The following is a 27,068-nucleotide window of genomic DNA, read 5'->3' as shown; positions in this document are numbered from 1 at the left end:
GTACATTATTAGCGTTATATTTTTAGGGGAAAATGCGAGTGAAAATACTCGCACCGTAGACCCATGCCTTCAGTGGACACGCTCCCACCATTGTTTGCTGCTCTTGTCTTCATTCAGTGTCCAGCTGTCTCGCAAGATCTCTCGCCATGACCTCAGGTGCTAAATGCTGATCTCGCGAGACTACCTGGGTTGATAGTACTGCAGTCTGCTACCGGCTGTACAACACGTCCACGGAGGAAAATAGTTATAGTAAAAGATCAATTTTTTAATTAATGAATCGATATTGTGCCATTTAAAGGAAAATCGATTCGAATAGATTAAATCGATTTTTTCAACCCAGCTCTACAAGACAAGCGCACTTCACCTTTGCGCACCCTGACAACTGTAGCCTAATTATGCATCCTGACAGGGCAGTAGTCACCATATACATTGAGGGGGACACGTGCCCCCCCCCCATGCCCAAAATGCCCCTCCAATATATAACTGAAACTGAAAAACAACCACAAAAAAACATTCAGGTCAGGTCAAAGAGCAGCACGGAGCACTGAGAAGTAAGTCAAGATCATGTCGACAAGAAAACGTCCAGATTTTTTTTTTTCACTGCAAAGTGGCAAATATTATCTTGGAGGACATCATTGCACTTGGTTGACTATTTTTCTATTACCTTAGATGTAAATATTGCATGTTTCTTTCAGATAAAACACATTTTTGACTTGTGAATGAGTCAATGGAATTTCTTGCAATAATGAAAAAATACTGGCAATCATGTCCACCTGGCACAAACCACATGCTTGGACAACTGTGAAGTGACAGAATATCCCACCATCGTGGTTCTTAAGTGCAACACACACTGCCGCCGGCGAGGCGCTGTGGCCATCAAGTGCCGCTCCTCAACACACATTGGCAGCGGCGTGAAAAAAAAGTTTGAAAAACTTAATAACGTGGGTGGTGAGACTACGGTGGCCGAGACGTACATAAAAGGCTTTTCTCGCAGCGCCGGCCACGCTGGAAATAGAGCAGTGGGCTGAAGCAGGTGTGGGTTTGTTCATAGAATATAATGGAGGCGGGCGTTTTGACGCGCGGTGTATGGCAGTGGTGTGTGTTGCACTTTATATTGCCAGATTCCAGAGAGTCTCCCCTCTTCATATATGGCAGAATATGTCAACATCCAACTTGCTATGGTGAGATACATGTAAAAATGTAAGAATTTATGAACATGGATTTGTTTTTTTCATTGATATAAAAATTAATATAAAATACAGGTACATAGAAGGACATGTAATGATGGCAAATCTGATTAGCCCAGATTGTCCTAAAAAAAAAAAACAAGATATAGCATGTGTATGTAGCCTTTATAATGACTGTGATATGAGCTTAAAAGTAAAGGCAGTAAAAAATACCCCAAAAAGGCCTAGGGCCCAAATTAAGTCTGTTTTACAAATGTCTGTTTTTTGTTGTTGTTTTTTCAGGAACCTTTTTTTCTAATTTATTTCCTGTTTCCTGTGTCTATGCATGCTAAATTAATGTTTTTGATTTTTGTGGAATATTTAGGTGGGGGTAAGAGAATTGTGTCACTTGTCAGAGGGCTCAGTAGATTTACCACAGCTAACCCAGGACCTATTGATAGGTCAAACATCATTTAACATGAATACTGGGCCTCTATATGAATCCACACAACCTTTGGCACATTTTCCTGTGTACTGATAACCATAAATGAATGTGAAAATCAAATGTATTGCTCTCTTTTGTTGCTGATGTTTTGCTTTTCAATAAAGTCTCCAAAAGTTTGTCTGGAGTCCACACACTCATCTGTGACTATAGCTGCAGTAATATGAATATTATGTGAGCATTAAGTGTTCTTACAAGAGTTGGATGAGAAGATTGATATCAGTGTCAACTCTGAGCAGAGGAAGCTCCCAGACAAGCTTAGCTTAGCATGACCACTAGAAGTCTAACAGCTTGCCAGTAGCTCTGTCAAAGATGCTTCTGACAACTTCAAACATAGTTGAGGTGTGAAAAGAAACAATGAAATGTGATTTACAGTAAAGGGTGCTTATTTGTATATTGTATATATAATCACATAGCTATATTATTGTCTATAATGTAAATATAAGTTATTTTACTGTGAGCAAAAACTGCTTCTTATGCTCAAAACTGGTTTATAGGTAAAGTTAATAGATGACTCGGTCGGCCTCTCTTCACCTGTGATAAAGTAACCTGTGTTTTTCTGACGTGTCAAAGAGGCGAAGATGTTTTCTTGTTGTGTTGCTAAGCTGTAGTGTGTTTGGCTCTCTCCGGTTCCATAAATGGATCCAAGTGAACTATGATCTGATGTGATGTCACCATAAGAGAAGAATTTGTTTTTTTGTTTGTTTTTTTTTCATGTAAAAAATAATGATTAATAAATTGGTGGCACATCATATAGCTGCCATTGTTGCTGTTCTCTCTCTCAGTTTGAGCCTGTGAGTCAACAATATTTTAGATTGGGTCTAATAATCCTCCCTGCACGCCAGTGAGTACTGAACTTTCATGATAATAATAATAACTTATTATGGATATATGTAGCGCCTTTCAGGGTACCCAAGGCTGCTTTACGGGGTAAGAAAACATAAAATCAATAAATTAACAAAAAAACAAGAACGGAAATAATAATAATTTTTTTTGGTGAGCAGTGAGCCAGAGGCCACAAGCCTCTTCAGCAGTTTTTTGTCAATGTCCAGAGATGGAACTTTGTGGATCTTTGCTGGGAGAGAGCTCCAGATCGTGGGGCCAGCCGCACTGAATGCTCTGTCACCAAAAATTTGCAGGCTGGGTTAGGAGGTGGAGAGCAGACCTAGATTCAAAGACTGTAACGTCTGGGACAGGATTTAGGGTGGAGGAGGTCAAACAGATACTCGGGGTAAGACTGTTCAGGGATATGTAGGTAAGGCGGAGTTTGTAGTGGATGCGGGATTTGACCTGAAGCCAGTGAAGTTGGAAAAGGGTGAGGGTGATCTGATGCTCGGGCTAGGTATGGGTGAGAACCCTGGCAGCTGAGTTCTGCGCATACTGGAGCCTGTTCAGCGCCGTGTTGGGAACCCTGGACAAGACTCCATTGCAATAGATATGACGAAGGCGTAAATGAGGGTGTCTGCCACGGAGTCAGAGAGAGATGCGAGGGTCAAGAAATATTTTTCAGGTTGAAGAAAGCAGATTTATTGACGGTCTGGGTTGTAGAACTCATTCTTGGGGCACTCTACTGGCTCTCTGCTGCCATATCCAATTAAAGCCACCAGATGTCACTGTCTACTTCTTTGCCCCACAGTACTGCTGTAATCAGTCTGTGGACTGTCCTGAAGAGCTGTGATACTCTTTGTAACAGTTTTCTGGAGGAAATGTCTCCAACATACCTGGGGTCTCATTTATGAAACAGTGTGTAGGATCCATGCTAAAAGTGTATGCACAAAAAAAAAGCAGAAAATTATGTGTGCCAAAAAATATTCTGACTTATAAAGCCATGCGTAGGCCTGACAGTGCGCAATTTCCTTTTACGAATCCCAAATCAGGTTGGAATTGTCCTCAGTTACGAGACACTGTCCTCGAGGGCTTTCTACCAGAAGGGGATCTCCTGGTTAAGAATCCAAATAAATAGATTTCTTGGAGAAAGCCTACAAGAAAAACTTCTCCCATGTGCTCCCATGTCCACATCCAACCATAAAGGGTCAATGCAAGGCACCTTTTGAGCATTGATGGATTTCAAGAGTGGATCACAATAACAACCGATTGTCACTTCAGTTTTTATATATTTACAGCATTAAGAACAATTGCTTCACACCGCACCAAAATGATTGTGACAGTGAATCCTCAACGCTGGGATATTACGGGATATTATAAGATGACAGTTTGATAGGTGAACGCAATTCATTCATTTATCTAAGTTTGTTGTTGCGAGCTTGGCCTGCATCATGATTAGGACTCAAAATGAGGATATGGAGTTCAATAACTGTGCAGTAAGTGTGGCTTTTTTCCCCCAGACTTTACCAATTTATGCAATCCATATAGTTCCATATAGTATGCAGGTGGTGAAGATGTACGTAAGGTGACTAGAGAAGGAAAAGTGTGTGGCAGCCACTGCTATGTCTCCAGTGTGCTCTTTGTGTGCATAGCCATGCTCACTGCAGCCATTTTACACGCAATAACTATCTGAAAACTGAAATTGTGCATGGTGATCAGTTTTTACAGTGTTGGAAGATATTACTGGAAACTGCTGATGCTCTGTTTTGCTATTATTTAAAGCTATTTGATGTGCACTCCACTCCGAGTATCAGCTGCATCCCTACTAATACAGACACCCTGTACCGGAAGGGGCAGAGCCGGCTCTTCTTGCTCCAGAAGCTTAGGTCCTTTAATGTGTGCAGTGACATGCTGCATATGTTTTACCAATCAGTGGTGGCAAGGTTCAGTACTTGGCAGGAGCTTGGATTCAGTGGAGACTGTGGTGGAGAGACGCACACATAGCAAGGTGCAGGCCGCCCTCAGGAACTGCAACCACCCTCTGCACAACATCATCGCCATTCGTGTTGCCAATTTCCCCTGTCTCCAAAATGTTAGTACACAGGGGTCAGAGTTTTGGTACAGGTGCATACATCTTCGTGTCAAGTATGTTTTTTATAGATGCCTATTTCAGGTCTCGTTCTGTGCATATGCCATGTTTATAATGAGACCCCTGGTCATGCAAAATCATCTTATTGGTTTGATTGTGACAGCATCATCTGATCCAATTCATGTTTATTCATGTGGAAATATTGTAATGCACAAGCCCATCACTAGCCACAAAACCTCAGTAACCATTTATTTATATTTACATTTATATTTATTTAGCTCTTTATTCAAATGTAGACACCATTTTTTCATCTTTGTCATTAATAGATTTTAGATATTGGTGGAGGGTGTTACAATTTCAAAGGAGGGTTGACTTATGAATGTGAATGTTATTGTACAATATGTTTAAGTAAAATAATTCAATAAATAAAAATAATTAGTGCACTGTCCAATAAAACCTAGAGAAATATGCACACCCCTATTTGTTGTAGTTCAGGCTCTGTGTCACTGTGGGCTCATGTGCTGAAATCTAATTATTCTCTTTTGTTCTTAGCCCACAAATGAGACGATCACAGAGTTTACTGCAAAACTATCAAACTGAATAAAACATTTTCTGAAGCACCAGTGACATGTGACGTGTCAGATGTCAAAGTCACACGGTATTTCTCATTTGTCACATGCTCTGAGACAATGTGCTGAAACAGTGATCTACACAGAAGTGAAACAACTTCTGTTTCATTGCCCACTTCAAGTCAGAACAGAGACACTCCCACCTCCCTCTGCCAGGAAGACACATTGAACAGCAAACAGCTGAACCAGTTTGTCCCTTACCCACACGTCTTCGTCAAAACAAGATGAAAAAGTTACTTTTGTTGCTTCTTTCCTGTCATTTGTCATCTGCAGGTAAGATCACATTTTAAATCTTCACTTTCCACTCAGTTCTGCATTTTGCTCCTGCTTAGCTACAGTTGTTTACACTGATTTAGTTTCACTGTTACCTAAACTTGGTAAGTGATGTTTTTTAAATTGACTGAATACATCATATGTATCATATGTATATTTATTAATCTTGTCTGTCCCACAGTGAAACACTCCTTGAGGTTTTTCTTAACTGCTTCATCTGGAGTCCCGAATCTGTCAGAGTTCATGGCTGCTGCAGTGGTTGATGACCTTTTGGTGGGTTACTGCGACACCAACAAAAAGATAGCAGAACCAAAACAGGACTGGGCCAAAGAATTATTAGAAAATGATCCTCAGCACTTGGAGTGGTACACTCGACAGTGTCTTGAAAATGAACCTAATTTCCTCAAAGCCACAATTCACAGTTTGAAGCAGCGCTTCAACCAAAGTGGAGGTAGAGTATTTGGTTTATTTCACTTTTCACTGCTAAACTGTTGTGCATTTTATGCTTACCATACATCAGACGACTTTTGAAAAGACTAAAGTGTGACAGCTTCTCACATCTAAAGACACTGTGAGTTTTCAGTCACATACTATAAGATTTTTCAAAGACTGGGGATCTTACAGGGTAACCTTTTTCAGGATGAAAACTAGATTCCTTTTGAGATTATTTCTCATCCTGTGTCTGGTGGAAACTTTTGCAGCAAACTTCTTACATGTCAACAAAAACACATAACTCTAGAGTCACAAGATAAAAGCTTTGATATGTTTTCAGTATTCTTGTCATTTCGGCATCAATATAATTGATCAAGATACCTAGTGTAGTGCTCAGAGCACTCGTCTTCCATGCAAAAGGTCAAGGGTTTGAATTCTGCTGGGGTCGACGTCAGCAAAGGCATGCGGTCGCAAGAGGTTTCCACACATCAGATTCCTTAAGGAGGCTTCAGGATAAGAGAGTAACTCCAGAATCTGAGCCAAGTCCTCAACGAGGGCGTGTCTCAAGCCCGTTGTAGGCTGGAGGTTCCAGATGTAAAAGCGAATTCAAGTTGTATTTGTGGACAATGTTGCCATAACTCACCAACAGCCTGCAAATAATAGATGTGCTATTTTAGCAAAAGGAGACTGGGAATGAGAAGTGAACCTTTTAAAAAATTTGGATTTCTCTCTAAAATAAGAGCTTGTTGGTGGATCAGATACACGCCGAATTAAACACCCTTGTTCATTCCATCAGTTCCTCCTCTTTTCCACAGTCCAAGAGAACCAAGACTTGTTTACGTCCTTGTGCCTCCCCAGAGTCCCCTCTATTTTTACTTTCTACCCAGTTTGCTGCTTCCTATTTGGTGCTGGAGAGAGCACAGCTATTGGTTACTTAACTTCACTCTTTGTGTGAGCCAAGACTAAAAACTTTGAATTTTGGAAAAACTGATTTTATTTGAATGTCAGAATGAAAAAAGACTGACTTCAAATAGCTCAAACTGAGTTTAATGACCACCTTACACCTAAAACGATCAAGATCATGGAAGCATGTATAAACTGAGGTAAAACTCATGGTGTTATTCCAACATTGGAAATTTGTCTGTGACAGTGACATTGCTTGAATAGTCATTGGGTGTAAGGCTGGCTGTTATGATCTCTAGGTGGACACAAAAGCAGACACAGACAGGGAGTGTAGAGTGATGATGGATTTATTGTATGAATGAAGGATGATGAGGATGGTGGGAGGATGTGGAGGAGCTCCAGAGGCAGGAGGGGAGTGGGGTGAAGGAAGATGGCAGGGCCGAGCTGGGCAGGCTGGTGAGGGGTGAGCGTGTCTTGGGAGATGGCTCAAGGTATGGGGGAATAAGCTGGTGGTGAGACAAGCTGGGGAGACAGAGGGGTCGGAGAGTTCTGTTCCTGAAGACACAAAAAAGCCCAGCAAAAGTTCAGGCAAGCTTAACTTTGAAGGAAAAATAACTGATAGTACATAGAGCAGTCTACAATGACAAAGTACCACAGTGGTTACAACAACAATCTGGCAATGATGGAATCATGAGCAGGAATACTGTTGAGTAGATGAGATGATGGGAGGCAGCTGTGCAGGCTGGACAGCTGAGGTGAATGAAGTGAATGAGAACAGAAGCCAGACCATGACACAGCACTAGGGGTTCATCGGAATACCTGATCTTGCATCCACATTTCTCTCACTTGTGTCTCTTCCTTGCATCTTAGCTCTTAGCTCTCCTGATAGCTGGATCAGCTATCAGAAGGCTTTATATATATATCTATATATACATATATAGATATATCTATATATGTATATCAGTTAATAAAGCCTCCTGTCAGTTGATCCAGCTGACGTGAGGAAGAGACACAAGTGAGGGAAACGTGGATGCGAGATCAGGTATTCTGATGAACCCCTGGTTTCCTCCAAGCGCGTTTAACGGATTGAGACGTCCTTCAAGATGGCGGGTGTCAATCAATTTCTGGGTCAAGTGATCGAGGATAGAGGAGTCAGAGAGGGATACTGGGATGAACCCTAGTTGTAAAGTGAAGAAATCCTCTGCAGGGCCACAAATTAATAATCAGCCATCAAACCAATTTGCTTATACAGCAGCCATATCACTACTACTGTCAACCATAACTCAGCTGCTGGTTAAGCTTGTTTGCTCGACCTGTCCAACACAAACTAACTCCCACTCTGAGATGAAGGAATTCAAACCATCCATCAGTAGTCAAAATTTCCTCACAATTACACATTAACAGGGAGAGAAAAAGCAGGAATACAAGACGTTGTTGTCAGATAATTGGACTAACAGGGAATCGTAAAGCCCCACTTTTCATCTTAAATTCTGTGTTGCTGCGTAATTGTTTAAAAAAGCAAATATTTTGTAAGATTAAGTTATGTAAGATTCTAATACTGTATCCTAAGTATTTGAAATACATTTTAATTGCCTCTCTAGGCTAATACAAGTTTTCATCACATGCAGAATAAATATTTTGTTAACGAAATAAACTTTCAGAGTAGAAAATAAGACTAAGAAAATCTAAATCTGTACAGTTAATTAGAAAACTAAGAATTTCTATAACCTGTAATGTTTGTGGTCAAATATCGGAGACAATGAGCTTTTAGATGGTGTTTCCCATTATCCATTGAAGTTAGAGTAACTGTGATACCTGGTTGTAGAAACTGCAGCTGCCCTCATCTGATGTGATTACCATTGCTGATGACTGCATAACATCACAGCAGGTCAGGATCAAGAGAAATACAACGAAGGTCCCCAGCTGGACTCCAACCAGGGATGTTGTAGTTCATGGCTGGCATCATAAAACCTAAGCCATGGTGTGACTTTGTGTATATAACAGTTTGATGTACACAGAATGCAAGACACAATCATTTTGATCATTTCCATCTGGGATTTACAGAATATAGCCATTATTGTAACTTTTAAGCTGTGAAGTAGAAGTTGGGTTTGATCACTCACACTGAGTAAAAATGCATTGATCATCTGCTCTTGAATCATTAGCACATCACGTGACTGGGAGGATAGCAGTGCATGATGCAATGTACAACATGTTTAAGGTTATATTTCCACTGGAGATATTATTTGTACATCATTATTTACAGTCTCGGTTTCTGTTTCTCTCGCAGGTGACCACATTCTACAGAGGATGTTTGGCTGTGAGTGGGACGATGAGACTGGAGAGGATAATGCTTTCAATCAGTACGGTTATAATGGAGAAGACTTCCTAGCGTTGGACCTGAAGACACTGACATGGGTCGCTCCGAAACCACAGGCTGTCATCACCAAACTGAGATGGGACACTGAGAAAGTTAGACTTAAATACTATGAGATGTACCTCACAAACATTTGTCCTGAGTGGCTGAAGATGTATTTGGCATTTGGAAAGAGCTCCCTGCAGAGAAAAGGTAGAATAGCATAATCTGATGTAGTTTCATGGACACAGCAATGTTCATACAGCCTGCTCAGACTTTATTCTTTATTCCTTAATCAGGATCCTAATAAGTCGTTACCGCAGTAATGACTACTTCGGTAAGGGCAGCACAAAGCTTCCCATGCAGGCATGTCTGGTTTCATGATGGTGTCTATTAACAGTGTGTGTCTGTGAATATAGGTGTGTGGGATTTCTTAAGGCACACATATTTCATTAATACTGGATCAGGCTGGATCTGTCCTCTATCCTCATCCATGGCTGGCATGCATCCCCTCCGCACTGTATCTCATAGACCAGTGAAGGACAAGACAGACAGCTTGTTTAATTGTCATCTCTGTTCAAAAAAAACATAAGCACACTTTCTGATAACTGAAATGCCTCTACTCATTTTAGCAACCATGAAAGTGTTCCCTCAAGAGTGACCCCCAACAGTTTGGCCTTCACTTATATAGCTTATACTGGAGTTATGCCATGTAGCGTGTGAAATAGAGTATGGTGAATGTGCTAGGAAAGGTAGTATCAGCACTGTCTCTCCCTGGAGCTCGCATGTACGGAGCCTGGGTTTGGTTGAAGGTGGCAGTGCTGTTTGGGCTGAGAAAGCCATGTGTAAGTAAGGTAAAGGAGGTTATTGGGTTGGTGCAGGGAGGGGAGCAGTGAGACCTGGCATTAGGAGAGTGTCTCTGGGACGCCAGAGATCACTGTCTAGCCTCCTGGAGGTGTCGTGGGACCAACTAGACGAAACACTGGTGACAGGAGGTTCCCACCTGATGACCCCAAAGACATGTTAGTTATCACTGCTCACTGGTCTGTATAGTTAAGCCTTGCCATATTAGCTTATCATAGGGCTTAGGAGGTTTTTCACTGAGTGCTGATCCTTTTCTAGAGCACAAACTTTTTGTGTTTATTTGAATGAAGAACACTTGCTCAATAGCTACACCATGCAACTGATTGAACTGCCATTGTATTTTCACTCCAATCAGTCTGACATTACCTTCTTTTGATCGTTTTCTGTGGCAGGAACATTTGATTTAGATCTCACCAATCAGTAGAGACTGACATGTTTGAGTGCTCTACACATGAAATTTTCAAACAACCTTTTTAATTGATCGTCGTAAAATTTGGACAGATATTCAAGATCCCCAGAAGATTAATTTTACTGACCTAGGTGATCCTTTGACTTTTCCTTTAGTGCCACCAGTGGGTTGACCTTTCTGGTCAGGATTCAGATATCCCAACAACTATTGACTGGATTGCGATGAAATTTGTTATGCACTGAGAATGCAAACTGAGATTAGCATTTAGCTCAAAGGGTGCTGTGCCTCAGGACAATTTCTCACAGCTGCTGGCATGGCATAGACTCACATGATGTGTCTCAAATCAAATAATTCCATTGGTGCACTCACATGTAGCCCACTGCAAACACTATGTAGGCTACTGAGCCTCCTTGCATTGTGTACAAATTTTATTAGGGTACTGCTGTCTTAAATCAAACACAGCCACTGAGCACTTATCAGAAATGACGATCACAAGATTTGACAGCTTTTTTTCTTCTGCTTGGCAAAATGCAACCGGGCGGAACATTATACCCAATGTTTAATGATGATTAATACTTAATTCTTCTACAGTGAAGACAACAATTTTGCATGCATGAATATCAAAGATAACCTATTGTTCACATAGACTCGTTTTTATAGTGAAAAGAATGTTTATTAACATGTGCACAAGTCTTTGGCGATTAAACCCCTTTGAGATGGTATGCTTTAAGCAGGGTGATGAATCCATATCAAATAGGGAACCCCCTGGTGTCTAGATGCTAGTGGTGGTAGAGGTGGTGAGATGAGATGAGAAGAGGATGTGGAGAAGATGGAGAAGTACTGATCTGGATGAGCAGAGGAATGAGTCTTTGTTGAGCTTGTCCTGGACTCTGGATACGATGGCTGGAGGTGAATGGGGTGGAGGAGGGCGCAGTGATTCTGCCTAAAATGATGGCTGACAGAAGCAGAGGAGAGAGCAGATTTAAAATTTTGCAGTAGCATCCTGGTTGGCTAATAGAGATCGTGGCAAGGTTTGATTGGATAATTAGAAGTGTGAACATCCATAGTCAGCTGATTAGAGGAAGCAGTGGGAGTGAGGGGGACCGTAGTATATGCCCAGCATTTCACAAGTTTGAAACGGTTTGTGGTCCTGCCCAAGTTGATGGCAACATGGCAACCATTGAGGGCGAAAAGTGTCAAATATTCCACTCTCTCTTTTTGATCGTTACTAGTCTACCATCTGGCTATCCATAGTGCAGTGCATTTCACCATACTGCTCAGCGTGAGCGCACTCAGCACTCAAAATAGCAGGTATAAGTAGAGAAGTATCACATGTGAGACACAACATTAGTCCTGTTGCCACATGTACTTATTTACAACTGATATGAGCCAGTAAAGAGAATCACTGCACATGCAACTGTAATGTTTTTAAGCTAACACATCTTTAATTGTTTGTATTTATTCCTTCTCTTGATTTCTTCTCGTATTTCTTCGTCTGTCCGTTCATGTTCGCCATCTAATCTTTCTCTACCCCCACTCCTCTCTCTCTGCAGCCCTTCCCTCAGTGTCTCTCCTCCAGAAGTCTCCCTCCTCTCCACTCAGCTGCCACGCTACAGGTTTCTACCCTGACAGAGCCATGATGTTCTGGAGGAAAGATGGAGAGGAGATTCATGAGGACGTGGAGATCGGAGAGATCCTCCCCAACCATGATGGATCCTTCCAGATGAGTGTTGACCTGAACCTTTCATCAGTCCCACCTGAAGACTGGAGGAGGTACGACTGTGTGTTTCATCTCTCTGGTGTGAAGGACGACATCGTCACCAAACTGGACAAAGCAGTGATCAGGACCAACATGGGTAAGAATAAGTCAAATATAATGGAAATGTATAAAACACACCTGTTAGGTTATCTACTAAAGCTAGACCTAGATCCTAACTGCAGAGGTTATGCTCAAAATCAGTTTGTTATCCATTAACTATCATACTTCATTCCATCCATCCATCCATCCACCCATTTTCGTAACAACATTGGGCGAGAGGCAGGGTACACCCTGGAGAAGTCGCCAGACTATCACAGGGCTGATACATAGAGACAGACAGTGGTGTAGTGGAGGGTATACTCAGGTATACAGGGTATACCCACTTCTTTTTCTATCCAGTTACAGTATACCCACCTATCAGCTAAAAAGCCATTGTAACACATAGTAGAGTATGCCCACTTCCTCATCAGTAACCTTCCTATCTACCTAGTAGTACACCCACCTCATCAATTACCACTACACCACTAGAGACAGACAACCATTCACACACAAATTGACACCTACGGACAATTTGGAGTCACCAATTAACCTAGTCCCCAACCTGCATGTCTTTGGACTGTGGGAGGAAGCCGAAGTACCCGGAGAAAACCCACGCTGACACTGGGAAAACATGCAAACTCCGCACAGAAGGGCTCCTTCCTGGAATGAACCAGGAGCCCTCTTGCTGTGAGTCGTCAGTGCTAGCCACCACACCACCGTGCCTCATTCATTAATCCTTAATCTTGGGCTACACGTCCTGCTTTCACCAAAAGACCAACCACATCACCACCACTTCTCTCTATATAAATAAATGAATAATAATATTGCGATGGAGACATTCAACTGTCAATTCATCGCTACTGTCATAGTCATATAGTCCCATGTACAGCCTTTTCTTGTGACTGAACAAAAATGTATACATACATCTCTATATAACAGGCTACACGCGTTCAAAAACAGAAATGTTTGTAAATCAGGACAAGCCTATAACTCAATAAACTAATCATTATTTACATAAGAAGACCTTCTTTTGTGTTATTCAGACAATTTTTCAGCTTATTAAACTGCACAGCCTGATAGGCCACAGTAATAAAATGTATTTTCAGTGCCTCTACAGCCTAAATAAATGTCTGTATCATGATGTGGTTGAATATTATTTCTGGCCTACACAATACAAGTTCAATTTTAATAGCCCAAACTATCAATAACTTAAACGTAAACTTGCAATATTATATTGCAATGAATTGTGGGTAATTAAATCAGTGAAGTCTGCACCCTGCAGAAAGTCCACTAGAGGCCCCTTGTGGACTGGATGAATTGTGGCTATGGACAGCCCTAAGCACTCTCAGACTTCCCGGGAAGGTGCCTGCAAAGTCTGCGAGTCTGCAAGTGCAGTGAAGTCTAGACATTTGGATTCAGCCATAATAACCACGTAGCATAGTATGCTAGCATGTGTAGCATGCTACACTAGAGACATGACTTAACCAAGTAATTTTGGAGTGGAACTGCAACCATTTAATGATGTTAAGGACGTGTTTAAAACTGTGACAGATCAATAATAATATTAATTATAATAATATATTTTATTTATAAGTGCCTTTCAAGACACCCAAGGATACTTTATAAAACCAGTCAACACATAACAGACGTTAACAAATGAGCAAAAACAAAGAGCAACAACAACAATAATGAAGTGCATACAGATGAGAGAACATATTCAAAAAACATTATGAAACATCAGGAAAGGCTGTTCTAGAAGGAGAGTGTTTCAGACAGAGTTTTCAGTTGTGACTTAAATGACAAAACCAATGTGCACTGATGCAGACTCTGAGGAAGGGCATGCCACAGATTAGGGCCAGCCACACTAAAGGCCCACTCACCCACTGAACTCCATCCAGTGGTGAAGACAAAGTGTGAATGATCTGTTTTGGTTCCAGTTTCTCTCTCACAGTTTCCTGCTGGTGCTGTGATTGGAGTTGTTGTAGGACTGCTTCTGACTCTCTGCATCACTGGGCTCTTCATCTGGAGTAGAAACAATAATGGTGAGTGAAGCCATTTTACTCCACTGCTGGATTTAACATGAAGGTTCAACACAAGAATAATATGTGAATAAACATATTTATTCTGAAACAATAAAAGTGTAAAACAAAAAACAATAGGCGGCTAAACAGATGTACTGCATTTCATGTGTAAGAGCTGTTCTCCTACTTTTATATTCAAAACAGAAATCCATGAAATTTATGAGGGAATTCTGCAAAACATGCAAAAGTGTTTTCTTTGTTTCCTTTCATAAAATGTCTTTCCTTTTTTTCTTTACATTTATCACTGTTATCTCTCATCTGTATTTCAGGACTCGGACCTGCAAACTGTAATTTGTCTTGATAAAAATATATGTATATATATATATATGTATATGTATATATACATATATATATATATATATATACTGTATATATATACATATATATATATATATATATATGTAGTTTAGTTTAGTTTAGTTTAGTTTAGTTTTTCAGATGTTGGACAAAGAAAATAGAATACATTCAAATAGAATACATTCATTTGAAAATATAAATGAAGAAAGAAAAGAAAGAAGAAAAAAAGAATATGCAAAAGGAAAATACAAATCCTACCATGACGCCCTTTTTAGAAAACTCTACTTTTTTTTTTTTTTTTTGTATACAATTTTTGAGTCCATATGTCCGAAAAAAGGGGATAGGGAGAAGCACTAAGCTTGTCGTGCCCTACCCCTAGTTTATACCCCTGACCAGTTAATATTTAAAGTTAAATAAGCAGCATACTAACTTTAGATTTGAGCTTAGATGGCAAAGAACATCGGTAATGCATCTATATAGATGCTTTAATATGATACATAACAATATCAAATTCTACAGTTTGGTGTATGCACTGTGACATGATATGGTAAAGTAATTAATTAGATCATTTCCCCTTCTGCTTCATCTCTGTACCTGTTTGTTTAAATCTGTTTTTGAATTGAATGATGTTTTTGCTCTGTTTCAGTTCTTCCTCTAGCCCATTCCATAAGGTTACACCATAGGAGGAGATACTCATTATTTTAAGGGTTGTATGCATTACAGGTTTTTTAAAGTTCAATGGTCCCCTGAGGTTGTACCCCCCCTCCTTTTCCATAAATTTATTTTGTACATTACTAGGTAGTTGATTGTATCTTGCTTTGTACATAACTTGCAAAACTTTAAACGTAACCAAATCAGTGAACTTCAAAATATGTGATTCCAGAAACAATCTGTGTGTATGGTCCCGATACCCTGTGTTGTGTATCACCCTTAGGGCTCTTTTTTGGAGAGTATGTACATATATACATATATACATATATATATATATATATATATATATATATATATATATATATATGTATATATATACCTACTTGTTTTAGTATTAAGAATTTAATGTGTCAGCTCTAACTGATAATGTCAGAACTAAATTTCACTTAATTTTCTGCTTGTAGCTTCAAACTCATCGCCATTGGACAAAAAGTCAGTTCCCAAATGATGAGTGACCGTGAGTAAGTCATGTTTTTGAACTATGCTTTTCACGTGACATAATTTGCAAGTTTAATAATTGACAAAGACAATTTATATATCTGTCAGTGATCCAGTATAACTACAGGAAACAGATGGAACTGCATGAGGCTCGTTTTCACCAAGCAGCCTGCTTCAGATCAGTTTAGTTCAGATCAGGTTGTTACGTTGTCAAAAGTTGTGGATGGTACCAATAGAACTGTTCCTTAGCATCCTTTTTTTCAGAGATGGGGGACTCGAGTCACATGACTTGACTCGAGTCAGACTCGAGTCGCAAATATGATGACTTGAGACTTGCTTGACTAACGTTGATAAAAGACTCGACTTGACTTTGACTTTGTATTCATGACTTGAGACTTGACTTTGACTTGAGACAGATGACTCGAAAGGACTTGGCTTTAATTCATCCAAAGAATGCTCCTAAAACCTGAATGCTATTAGCATATCCCACGTCTTAATAAGAAAATGCTGTATTTGGAAAAATATCTGAACAGAATTATGCTGTTTAAAAGACTAATAGAATAATAGTGAAATATTAGTGTTAACATTCATTCTGCTGTTTGCATGTTTTCACCCTATAGGAATTCATTTTTTGGTGTGTTTTGGGACAATTTTCAACTTTATGACCCACTTTAAAACATTTGTTAGAAAAGTAATTGATTGACTTGATTAAGTTATTAACATAGTTACTTTATTTATTACATTTGTATTCTGTCATTCAATAAATATTGCGCTGACCCGTGAAAATACGGAACACCTACGTGTAGTAAGCAGTGTTGGGGGTAGTAATAGCTATATTATGTTTTAGCAGTCACAAAGCAATATAACTTGTTACCAACAGGATTTTGTGTGATATTATTACATGTTACAATGTTATCAACTGAAATAAACTGTTTATTGTTTTCATTTTTCATTCATACACACTGATCCACACTGCTCCATAACCCCCGAAGTTTGTTGTGTGTTGTCATGTCATTATGCACTACCTTACAGACCTCAAGGGTGCAGAAGAAAGTTACAGCCTAAGCATGAAAAGGTATTGTCTTCCTGACTGAACTTTGGCTAGAGCTTCATTTGCAGTTTTAATTCTGTGAGACTGTAAGAGCCCTTGCCCCTTGGATTGAATTTCAAAACATACATTTAATTTTATTTATGAACCAGCAGGAAATGAGGCAACATTTGACTTTGTGGTTAAATTAAAGAGTGTTGATGGCAAAGTAACATCACGAGAAAATGTAAAAACAAGCCCTGCCCTAATGCATGTACACATGTTTGTAAGAAGCTGAATTTAATGGAATGTCTCCCTCAGCCAAGCCACTGTCCCAAGATGCTTCAAAACCTCCACCATTATCCCTGTGGCCAAAAAAATCGGACGTATCCCGCCTTCACTTCACACTTCACTCGGTCCTGTCTCATCTGGACCGTACAAACACCTTCGCCAGGATCCTGTACATGGACTCAAGTTCAGAGTTTAACACCATAATTCCCCAGAGACTAACAGATAAGCTGCTTCAACTTGGCATCAACACCACCACCTGTCCCTTGATCCTGGACTTTCTGACTGAGAGACCTCAGTCACTCCGAGTTGGTAACATGACCTCCAACACAATCACGCTGAGCACAGGATCCCCTCAAGGATGTGTACTCAGCCCTTTGCTGTCTACACTGCTTACACATGACTGTGTAGCAAGACACCAGGGGCACCTGATTTTCAAGTTTGCGGATGACACCACAGTTGTTGGGCTCATCCACATGGACAATGAAGGCATGTACAGGGACAAGCTTTTTCAGAGCTGATGCAGGAACAGGGCTCTGAGCATCATCGGGGATCCTTCACACCCTCTCCTCAGGCTTTTTGAACTGCTGCCATCAGGCAAACACTACCGCAGCATCAAATCTGGGACCAGTACTTCTTAACAGCTTCCTCCCACAGGCTGTCAGGGTGCTAAACAGTTAAACTGGCCTCTCTGCTCCATGCACCTTATACATAGTGCACAGCACTGCACATGGCCACTGCCAATTGTCACTTTTTCTGAAAATGGTCACTGCTGATGTGTGATGTGTGAGTGTCATACTAGACTTTTAGTTTGTGATTTATTGCTGGATAGTTAGGGGTTTTCATTGATGTATATTTTATGGTATTCATATTTATTAATTTCGTGTTGGAATGACCCCCGCAAACACTATTTCGTTTTACCTGCATTACTGTTGTATGTTTGGTGAGATGACAATTAAAGCCTGGTTTGATTTGATACATTTCTGAGAGCAGTACATAATGATGAATGAACATAATTTTTGCTCGACCACCTGTCCTCAAAAATGTCTGTGTACAGCACTGATCGGCACATCTGGGAATTGATAGTAAACAGTATGTTGGACGTTTCTATTCACATCCCCCACAACTGCAGAGCAACACCAGCACACAGTCCCGTTCTTATGCATAACTCTCTCTGGTGCTGTTGAAGCTGACCAGCACACCGGGAACCAGCAGGTGTGTGTCCCCCAGCACCGGTGTATTAATTTGTGCTTGTCATAGTTACGGACTCTCACATCTAGGCTAGGTCACCTCCTGCATCTGTTGTTGATGTTTCAGAACAGCATGTCAATCTATGCTTGTATGAAATATACAGTTTCTGCTCATCAGATGCATTAAGTCTTTTTCAAAATACACTCACAAAGTCGGTAATGCACCTGGTTTTACATTTATTTCCTTGTGCAACAAAAGCACATGGTTAGGTTGAGAAAAAAATATCATGGTTTGGCTTTAAACTGACACAGAGAGTGAACAGCTGGCTCCCTTGCAAGGTCCAGGGTTTGTTGGACCCATCCACCCCCCCTCCTGTCTTTCCAGCTCTTAGGGCCCGTCCCAATACCCCCCCTTAGCCCTACCCCTTGGCCCTACCCCTAGATTTGCGCGTTCCCGCGAGGGGTAGGGGTGTCCCAATTCCTTTTTGCGTGTAGGGGTAGGGGGCATAACGAGGGGTAGTGGGTATGAAACTAGCCCTTTGGAGCGAGGGATTTCAGATGCTGACTTGCCAGCGAGGGGTAGACGTCGCCATGGCTACCACCAAGCAAGAGACAGGGAAAAAAGTTCATACATATACGTATAATTTCGCAAATAAACATGGAACTTTTGTAAAAACGTTTGCGAATAACTGTGTATTTGTGTAGAGAACGGTATAACGATTTTTTTATTGCTATTCACAATGTCTTGATTGGAGTTGACAGAAAGCTAGCCAGCTAGCTAACGTTACCGTCGTCAGGTTGCTTGTTAGCTAGCTAGCTAGCTCGCACTATCTGGCGTCTGTAATCTGTCCTGTTCTGCAAAATTGTCGGAATTTTCACATTGCGTTAACACGCCAGCTAGTATAACTATGCTGCCTCGTAATGTTAGCTGGTTAGCTAGCTAGCTAGCAGAAGTCCCCTGTCGAATGAAGCATGATGAATACAGCAAACGCGATCGGTAGGATGAACTCAACTGAAGACTCCATTGTAGATGCCGGTTGGAAATGTAGATGGCTGGCAGCTTCCCGTTTAAAATAGTTACGTATGCGTGAACGTAACCGGGGCGGTGACGTAGTGAGTGGTGTCCCAATTCCTAGGGAATGATTTCAACCCCTACCCCTCATTGCTTCATTTCAAGGGCCAAGGGGTAGTGGGCAAGGGCTAGGGGTAGGGCCAAGGGCTAAGGGGTAGTGGGTAAGGGGGGATATTGGGATTTGGCCTTAAAGGTGCTGTATGTAAGAATGTGGCCAAAACGGGTACTGCACTCAAATTCAAAATACTGCCGCGAGTCGTGTCTGCCCCCCCTCCCCTACAGACTCGAGGTTGCCAGATAGGTTGGCGCATCCGTCAAGCAACGAGCGAGGAGCGACCATGGCAAGCGACGAGTCCTACACTTTAAGTTGTAAGTAAATAAAGTTTCTAGTCAATACTGAACAACATGGTGGTTTTAGCAGTATGGCGCTCCCAAGCTGACGCTAAGCTAACGTTAGATAAAGTTACAATTTCCTGTTTATTTTGACTTGTTACAGCCTGATACAGAGCTAATGCTAGATAACGTTAGCATTTCATGTTTATTTTGACTTGTTTCAGCCTGATACAGACCCTAGCTATTCACTACCAAGTGAAGGCTGAGGCTGATGATGAGCCAGGTGACCGGTGCAGACAGAGGAAGAGAAGTGCGAGAGGTGGAAGAGGAGGAGAAGGAGGAGGAGGAGGAGGAGAAGAAGAGCGAGCAGCTCCTGTTCCAGGGGGCAGACAACAGAGAGGTGGAAGAGGAGGAGAAAGTGCCGGTCCCAGTGACAGAGGAGGTGGCAGAGGAAGCAGAGGGAGGAGAGGAGGCAGAGATGCAGAGGATGAGGAAAGAATCCAGGGAATCCAAAATGACAGAAGGGTTCAAACAGAGGTTAGTGTTTCCACAAGAGGTTTTCATAGAGTATGCTAAAACTGTGCTAAATGAATACATTACTGCAGTGACATCATGGCTATAAGCAAGACCTTTAGTGTAGACCATCTGAATTATATGGGTCGGAGGCAGTGTTATATGGATGTCAGTTTTTTTTTAATAAGCTGAAATGCATAACATTGTTTCTTTTGTGATGTGTTTACCTAGGCATTCATTCAGCAGATGAGGGAAGTGGAGCTAAGACTGCTGGCCACCCAGCTTTTTTCTCGGGAGCCAGGGTTGGTTTTTGATGCCCTAGAGATCTTCAGGGACACCCCTACTCCTCCACCAGCGGCTGCTCTTCCTTGGTGCACCTAAGGCAACAGCAGGGAGATGGCCACAGATGCAGAGAGAAAATGCTGTGGCCAGGGTCTTATCCACTGCATCAGCCAACTGCCACACTTCACCCTGTACTGTCTGGACCTTCACAGACGGTACAGGAATGACGTGTTGGTGGTTGGTGATGCTAGAGAGCCAGGGGACGACAACAGGGAGTTCCGATATGCTGCCTATCGGCAGTATATATTTTGGCAGCATGGGTCATTGGGCCAGGGTAACCGTTGCGTAATCCCTAGCTGCTGCGTATGGAGAATTAGGGACAAATACCCTGATCCTCAGGGCCAGTACACAGGCTTTGTGCCCACTATTTGATCCAATTTGACCCTATTGTTTTCCTGCATGTTTGCATTACTGTTCATATTTCCATTATTTATTGTTACAATTGTTATTTATTTATTGTTAATTGTTATTTATTTTTTATTGTCTCAATATACTGTACATACAATTGGATTTTAGTGCAATTGTAATGATTCTTTGTTTTTGTTTTTCAATAAAAAAAAGCCTATTCACAATAGCACTGCTATGTCTTTGACCATGATAGCATACCAGAAATGCTGAAATCAGAACATTATCATATGTTGTGACAGTTCATTATGTCCAATTCTAAAAAACAAACCAAAAAACTCAGAACATTGTCATTACCAAAAAATATAAAATATGGTATAGTGGTGAAGATCTAACTACAATATAAATGTAGAAGTAAAGATTTAGCTATTCTGTCCTCTTTCAGTCATTTCAGTTTGAAAATAGTTCAATAAACCTCAAGATGAAGTATAAATAACACACACTACAGATCATATGGCGACTTCATTTTACTGAGCAGATGGTTTTTGCAAAATAACATCCCTAAATTTACAATAAACACCAATAACAAAAGAGAGTAAACACATAGTAAACACAGAGTAAATAAAATTTACAATATGTCTAATGACAATGTGTTGAAAGTATTGAGGCTCCACACTGCTCTTGCTGCTCTTTAGTCACTCTGGACTGCAGGAGCTGAGGAGAAAAACAAATAAAATGAAAAATCCATGGATTAAAACACTGGCACAGAGATATGTAAAAATACAGATTTCTTGTCTGTGCATAAAGTTATGTTACACATGAGATCTAACTTGTAGAGTGTCTTATGTAGCCCGATGGGTAAGAAGTGAGGACATTCCACTTACCAAGACCTCTCCTGACTTTGGTGTGCAGGAGTTCCTCCACAGTTGGTGCCGGCACAAGGGGAAGCAGGCCAAGTGTTCTGGGGTCATCAGGCCGAAGTGACCTCTTTCTGGGCATCCCCTTGCCAACCTGTCTCTTCTGCAGAATCCTGGCTTGCAACTCTGGAATGTACTCATATGTTTTAGCGGCTTTTACAGTGTAGAGCATGTACCTCCTGGCATTTTTCTTGTACAGCCTCTTGTACCTGAAATAAGTAGAAGCAGAGGGGAGAGAGGGGAAGAAATGTAATTAGAATATAATAGATTAGACATTGTTGACATTATACCATAGGGTGCAATGAAATTGTGGGTGCTCCACCAGGAAAACCAGTGTATCAATAAAAAGTTAGATAAAGAACATACATGTAGGCACAATGTTTTAACAGTTAAGACAACTTATTAAATAGTTATATGTAACAAATAAATAAATATAGTGCAATAAATAGTCCCAATTTTTAATTAGGCAGAGGAGTCAATGCAAATGTGTATGTATGCTTGTGAGTGTATGAGTCCTTGTCATTGAGTATTTGCAGTTCTATGGCCCAGGAAAGGAAGCTGAGAATCTGTTGAAGTGGGATTTGATTGATTAATAGCGCCGCCCAGAGGTCAAAAGGTCAAAAAGGTGATGGGCAGGATGTCTTACAGTATATTCCCAAAACCATGGTTTTTAGAATTTTCATGAGGATTTAATCCATTAAATATACAAAAAATGCATGAAGCAATGAGCAAGTGACTTACTATTTGCCTCCATCAGATTTCAGTAATTCTGGCCTGTCCTTATGGAAATTGTAATCCATGGCGGCAAGCACCATTCGGGCCTCAAACACCGGTGGGCTAAATGCTGTACGCTTACTTACATACATAAGAATGTGGTTCTGGAAAGACTCCAGATCAGCAGTGGACCTGTAGGTGGGGACAACCATTTTCCAAGATTTAGTAAATTAATTTCTAGCTATGTAAACATACTTATTAGAAAAGACACAGTCAAATTACCTAAATTTAAGGTTTTTGTGGACCTCTTTCAGCCACCGCTTGTTAGTAACGACGGCTTTGAGGGCATTGTGTGCCATGGAGCCTCTCACAAGCCACTGCTGAGTTCCACCAGATTCCAGGTCCACATGCTGACAGCTGCCCAGCACCCACTTGTGTTCACTGGTGACATGATGTATTAGTCCAAGCCACAGCTCCTAGGAAAACTATATAAACAACTGCATTTTTTCACAGACTGATTTGAGTACTTCTTGAGAGCACGCTTATAAAATAAAAATACACACTTGTTGTTGGCAGTATCTGTAAAATAATGTACTTGCAAAAACAAGCACGCATGTACATGATATACTGCTGATGTTGCTGCTTCTAACTGCTGTCATATAAGTGGGAGTCATCTCACTGTCCACAATGACCTGTCACAGTAGCAACCAATGGTAACCTTTAATCAATAATGTATTGTCTAACACCATAGAAACATATGTACTTTATTTTACCTTTGCCAACAAGCTTATTGTTATTACACTGCATGTTTACTTCAGAGAGCTCGACCTTTATTATTCATTTACGATAGACTTTTCCCAAAACATGACAATCAAGTATTTTCCAAACCATGACAACTTACCATGAATTCTTGGTACGAATCTGCCATTTTGCAGCACCACCAAAAGCAGTTGACGATATCCTTCAACCAATGGCACAAGCTGGACTGACCTTTGACCTGTGCAGCCTAGGATGTACAGATAAAACAGTCATCAAAACAAACCACAAGTTAAGTTATCATGCAAAAAGTCTTTGTAATGAAAAATACACTTACAGAATGGATTCTTTTGGCCAAATTCTTGGCCCCATGCCACATGTCCAAGCTGTGATGCATCTCTAGGTCTTTGTATTTTCCTTTGTCTAATTCAGGAAAATTAAATTAACATTATGTATAGTAAATACAGTTTTTTTCCCCAAACAATAAATAAAATGATGACTACAATTATTTTTTCCAGTAATATTCCTAACATAAACAGAGATCTGGACCTCCACAAGCTTCACCTCATTCAGAAGCCTATCGACTGTTCGCGCACAAATGCCTCTCTCTCCATGATGACTGAATTTCTCCCAGTTTCTCTTTTGTCCACTGTGATGATGGAAATGATTTCCCGGGAATCATTCTTCATGGCAGTGTATGTACAATACTGGGCACAGTGCCCAGGACTGTCCATTCTTCCATCCGCTATTGAAAGAGTAAATAATGATTTATTTTCAATGAACATCACATTCACACTTCAACAAACCACTGAAGCCTAAAAGAATTTAAAAAACACTTCACATTACCTACTATCACCACATCTCTGTTTTGTAGGCGATGTATGCTTTCTGCCCTCTTCTCTTCCCAACATTCCTTGATAGTATCAACACAATACGTGTCTTGAATACTGTAGAAGGAACTATGGTCCACCATCCCCATGTTCATGAAACAGAACAGTAGAGCAACTTTGGCATAGTTGTTCCCTGAGAGCAAGATGTTGGCGGCCAACATGAAGTCCCCTGCCGGTATCCTGTATTTCACAGTGGGCTGTGAGCTCCATCTCCATACAACATGGCCATCAGGACAGGTCTGGCAATGAATGAGACACAAATTACTTGAAATTACAAAATACAAATACAGATGTGCTTCTAATAATAAGTAGATATGAACAACTTTGAAAGCATAATCAAGTGTTACAAAACCATTTTCAATGCCTCTAACACAGAAACAACTACTAGTTTGCAATGTTGTGTGATTACAACCACTCACCCATTCCATGATGCTTGCAGTACCCCTGTGAGTTATAGAAACTTCAAAGGGGGGGCGGTACTGACATTCCACTTGGCTGACACCACATGTGTATGGGCACTTTTAGACAGGCAGCGCAAGGAATATTGCTAGCTGCTTCAGACAGTCCTCATAGGTGATGGAGGCACGTTTCCCGATTAGGTCATCCTCTGTTATGACATCCAGTTTATTAGGAAAACTGGGAGGTTGAGGCAGGGATAGGTCAACTGATGGAGGCTCTATCTCTGGGATGTCATGTACTGCCTCACTGGCATCTATTACAGGCAGACTGTCAAGGTGTGGTGGTGCCTGCAATGCTCCACCCATCCTATAGACATGAAACAGATGCATACAGTTGCTACTTATACATTACCTATTAATTCAAAATGTATATGATTGCACATAGTGTTGAAGCAGTCATAATTACATAAATTGTTACATTATTTATTGTATGAGGTTGCCCTTGGAGGCTGTTCTCTGAGAATTAATCTTTTGTGTGTGTTTCAAGTTAAGTGACTGTCTAAGGAGAGAGAATGATTCTGAGCAATATTTGTTTCTGTGTTCATAACACTGTTAAGATTCTTATCAAGTGGAACATCATGAAGCAATGTGAATCAAATGGTAACATACCGAATACAAATACGAGGAACGTAGTCTTCATCTTGACTGTCATCACCTTCAATTTCCTCCTCAGTCTCATCACCATCACCCCAATCAATACTTTCAAATTTGAAACAGAAAATATAAACGGTCAAAGCACATCAACACGTCTTGTCACACTATACAGGCAAATCCAGTGGAACTTACACACTGTTCCTCAGGTCATTTATCTGACGTTCATCCATGGTCTGGGTTTCATCATCCTGGATACTCATGTTCTGTATACTTTTGGAAAAAAAGATGACTGTCACCATAGGTGTGGATCGTAGATACTACACTAAAAAAGTATATGTTCAATGAATTTTCTTTTCTTCAATGTTATTATGAGGCTTGTGAGGCTTTATTTACCTTTCCTGCAGGTCTTCAGGGGCATCCATGGTGCTCTCAACATGCACTGTTCCTTCCTCAATAGGTGGGAGGTCCTCTCTGTAGACACTGTATTTGTTTTAGACTACTAAAAACATTTCAGCATGTGAAATGAAAATAAAAAACAATATGACACTGAATACTGACTGGTTAGAAAGAGTATCAGATGATGGACCTCCAATACTTGACAGTGATTGAGCTATCACATGCTTTTTCCCCGGTCTCTGCCTCTTACTGGGGGTGGAGGTGCTCGGACCCACATAGCTAAAGAGATGAGCGTTTTATCATACATGAGTGGGTCTCAGAGGGTACACGCATTTCCTGTTATATCAGTAAAGGTCAAGATGTATTATAATTGATGTTAGCTGTTGACTAGGGACGGACATATCGGAGGAAATATGCAGGATATTTGACCTAACTATGCTTCATTTTTGCTTCACCTCTGTAACGTTATATAGCTTTATAGCGATATATATGCGAAGACCTAATGAGGACTCAAATTTGGCCAAGTGTCAAATGTAAAGTTTCGTATTATCGTGCTAATGTTTCCACTGTTACCAAAGCAAACACGCCGGTGTTTCAGATTTACTCGCGACCCTGTTAACTGGCGACCTTCAGCCGAATGCGTCTGTGGTTGTTGTAGTGATAACAGCTGTTTTCAACCAGGAAGAGAACACGTAGCTGTCCTCGCAAAGGCCTCTTTACTCAATTATTCATAACAATATCATAACATAGCCGACCTGCTCCGTCTTTGGACTCTTGTTGGAGGAACCCAGTCATGGACCGACACTCAGTCGCGGTTTGAATCACACTTGTTATGACGGAATGTTGAAAACAGGAAGAGGCCAAGTTGCTTTTCCTGTAGGAATCCAATCTGGAAATCCATAGGTAAAATAAATAAATAAATTAAAAAAAAATTTCTTCCTTTACCTCTGGAGGCACGGCCCGGAGTTTTTCGACTAACGGNAATGTTGAAAACAGGAAGAGGCCAAGTTGCTTTTCCTGTAGGAATCCAATCTGGAAATCCATAGGTGAAATAAATAAATAAATAAATAAATAAATAAATAAAAATTTTCTTCCTTTACCTCTGGAGGCACGGCCCGGAGTTTTTCGACTAACGGAAGTGCAGGGGCCTCACGCCCTTCACTTCCGGCGGTGCCCCCAGGGAATCGCCGTGTTGTTTACAAATACTTCGGGAAGAAAACCAGCAGAGTTTAGCTATATATCAAATTTTTCACATCACTGTATCACCGTTTAGACTAATCTGATGTTTGTTAAGTCTATAAACACAATGACTGAATAAACGTTACTATTTCCGTGTGCACGTTAACATGGTTATCGTAGATTAGCTGGGCTAACCGTTAGTGTCTGTAATAACCATAGACTGTATAAAAATAAGGTAATAACTCAATAAACGGTCCGTGAATAAAATATTTTTTCCAGCG

General features: G+C 40.7%; 3 protein-coding genes across 4 annotated transcripts in view; 2 read left to right on the top strand and 1 right to left on the bottom strand.

Moving 5' to 3' along the window:
* LOC126383951 (gastrula zinc finger protein XlCGF26.1-like) overlaps positions 1-14,464 on the bottom strand; it is a 141,124-nt gene extending 126,660 nt beyond the window's left edge. The window contains exon 1 of the mRNA XM_050034725.1: positions 14,455-14,464. The gene's annotated coding sequence lies outside the window, so the exon portion shown is untranslated. The remainder of the gene's footprint in view (positions 1-14,454) is intronic.
* The window catches only part of LOC126383955 (major histocompatibility complex class I-related gene protein-like), a 47,258-nt gene continuing 25,610 nt past the window's right edge, over positions 5,421-27,068 (top strand). The window contains exons 1-8 of one of the 2 annotated variants that reach the window (XR_007569204.1): positions 5,421-5,484; positions 5,666-5,935; positions 9,110-9,388; positions 12,002-12,304; positions 14,184-14,288; positions 15,740-15,796; positions 16,806-16,848; positions 17,122-18,064. Coding sequence is in view for 1 of the 2 variants with exons in the window: in XM_050034732.1 (XP_049890689.1) it covers positions 5,436-5,484; positions 5,666-5,935; positions 9,110-9,388; positions 12,002-12,221 (818 nt within the window). In the remaining variant the exon portion in view is untranslated. Of the gene's footprint in view, positions 5,485-5,665; positions 5,936-9,109; positions 9,389-12,001; positions 12,305-14,183; positions 14,289-15,739; positions 15,797-16,805; positions 16,849-17,121; positions 18,065-27,068 lie in introns of those variants that run through there. The other variant, XM_050034732.1, reaches the window with a different exon arrangement.
* LOC126383978 (histone H3.v1-like) lies at positions 19,612-21,189 on the top strand. The gene is made up of 2 exons (XM_050034776.1): positions 19,612-20,220; positions 20,428-21,189. The coding sequence occupies exons 1-2, from the start codon at positions 19,955-19,957 to the stop codon at positions 20,444-20,446; spliced, it is 285 nt and encodes a 94-aa protein (XP_049890733.1). The 5' UTR covers positions 19,612-19,954; the 3' UTR covers positions 20,447-21,189.

The sequence above is a fragment of the Epinephelus moara genome, chromosome 22 (genome assembly GCF_006386435.1).
Source record: "Epinephelus moara isolate mb chromosome 22, YSFRI_EMoa_1.0, whole genome shotgun sequence".
NCBI classification, from domain to species: domain Eukaryota; kingdom Metazoa; phylum Chordata; class Actinopteri; order Perciformes; family Serranidae; genus Epinephelus; species Epinephelus moara.
Note: the sequence above shows the minus strand (reverse complement) of the source record. Positions and strands in the feature narration are given on the sequence as shown.

Excerpts from the sequence above, each read along its gene's own strand:
- LOC126383978 (XM_050034776.1), top strand. The coding sequence starts at position 19,955 with ATGATGAGCCAGGTGACCGGTGCAGACAGAGGAAGAGAAGTGCGAGAG.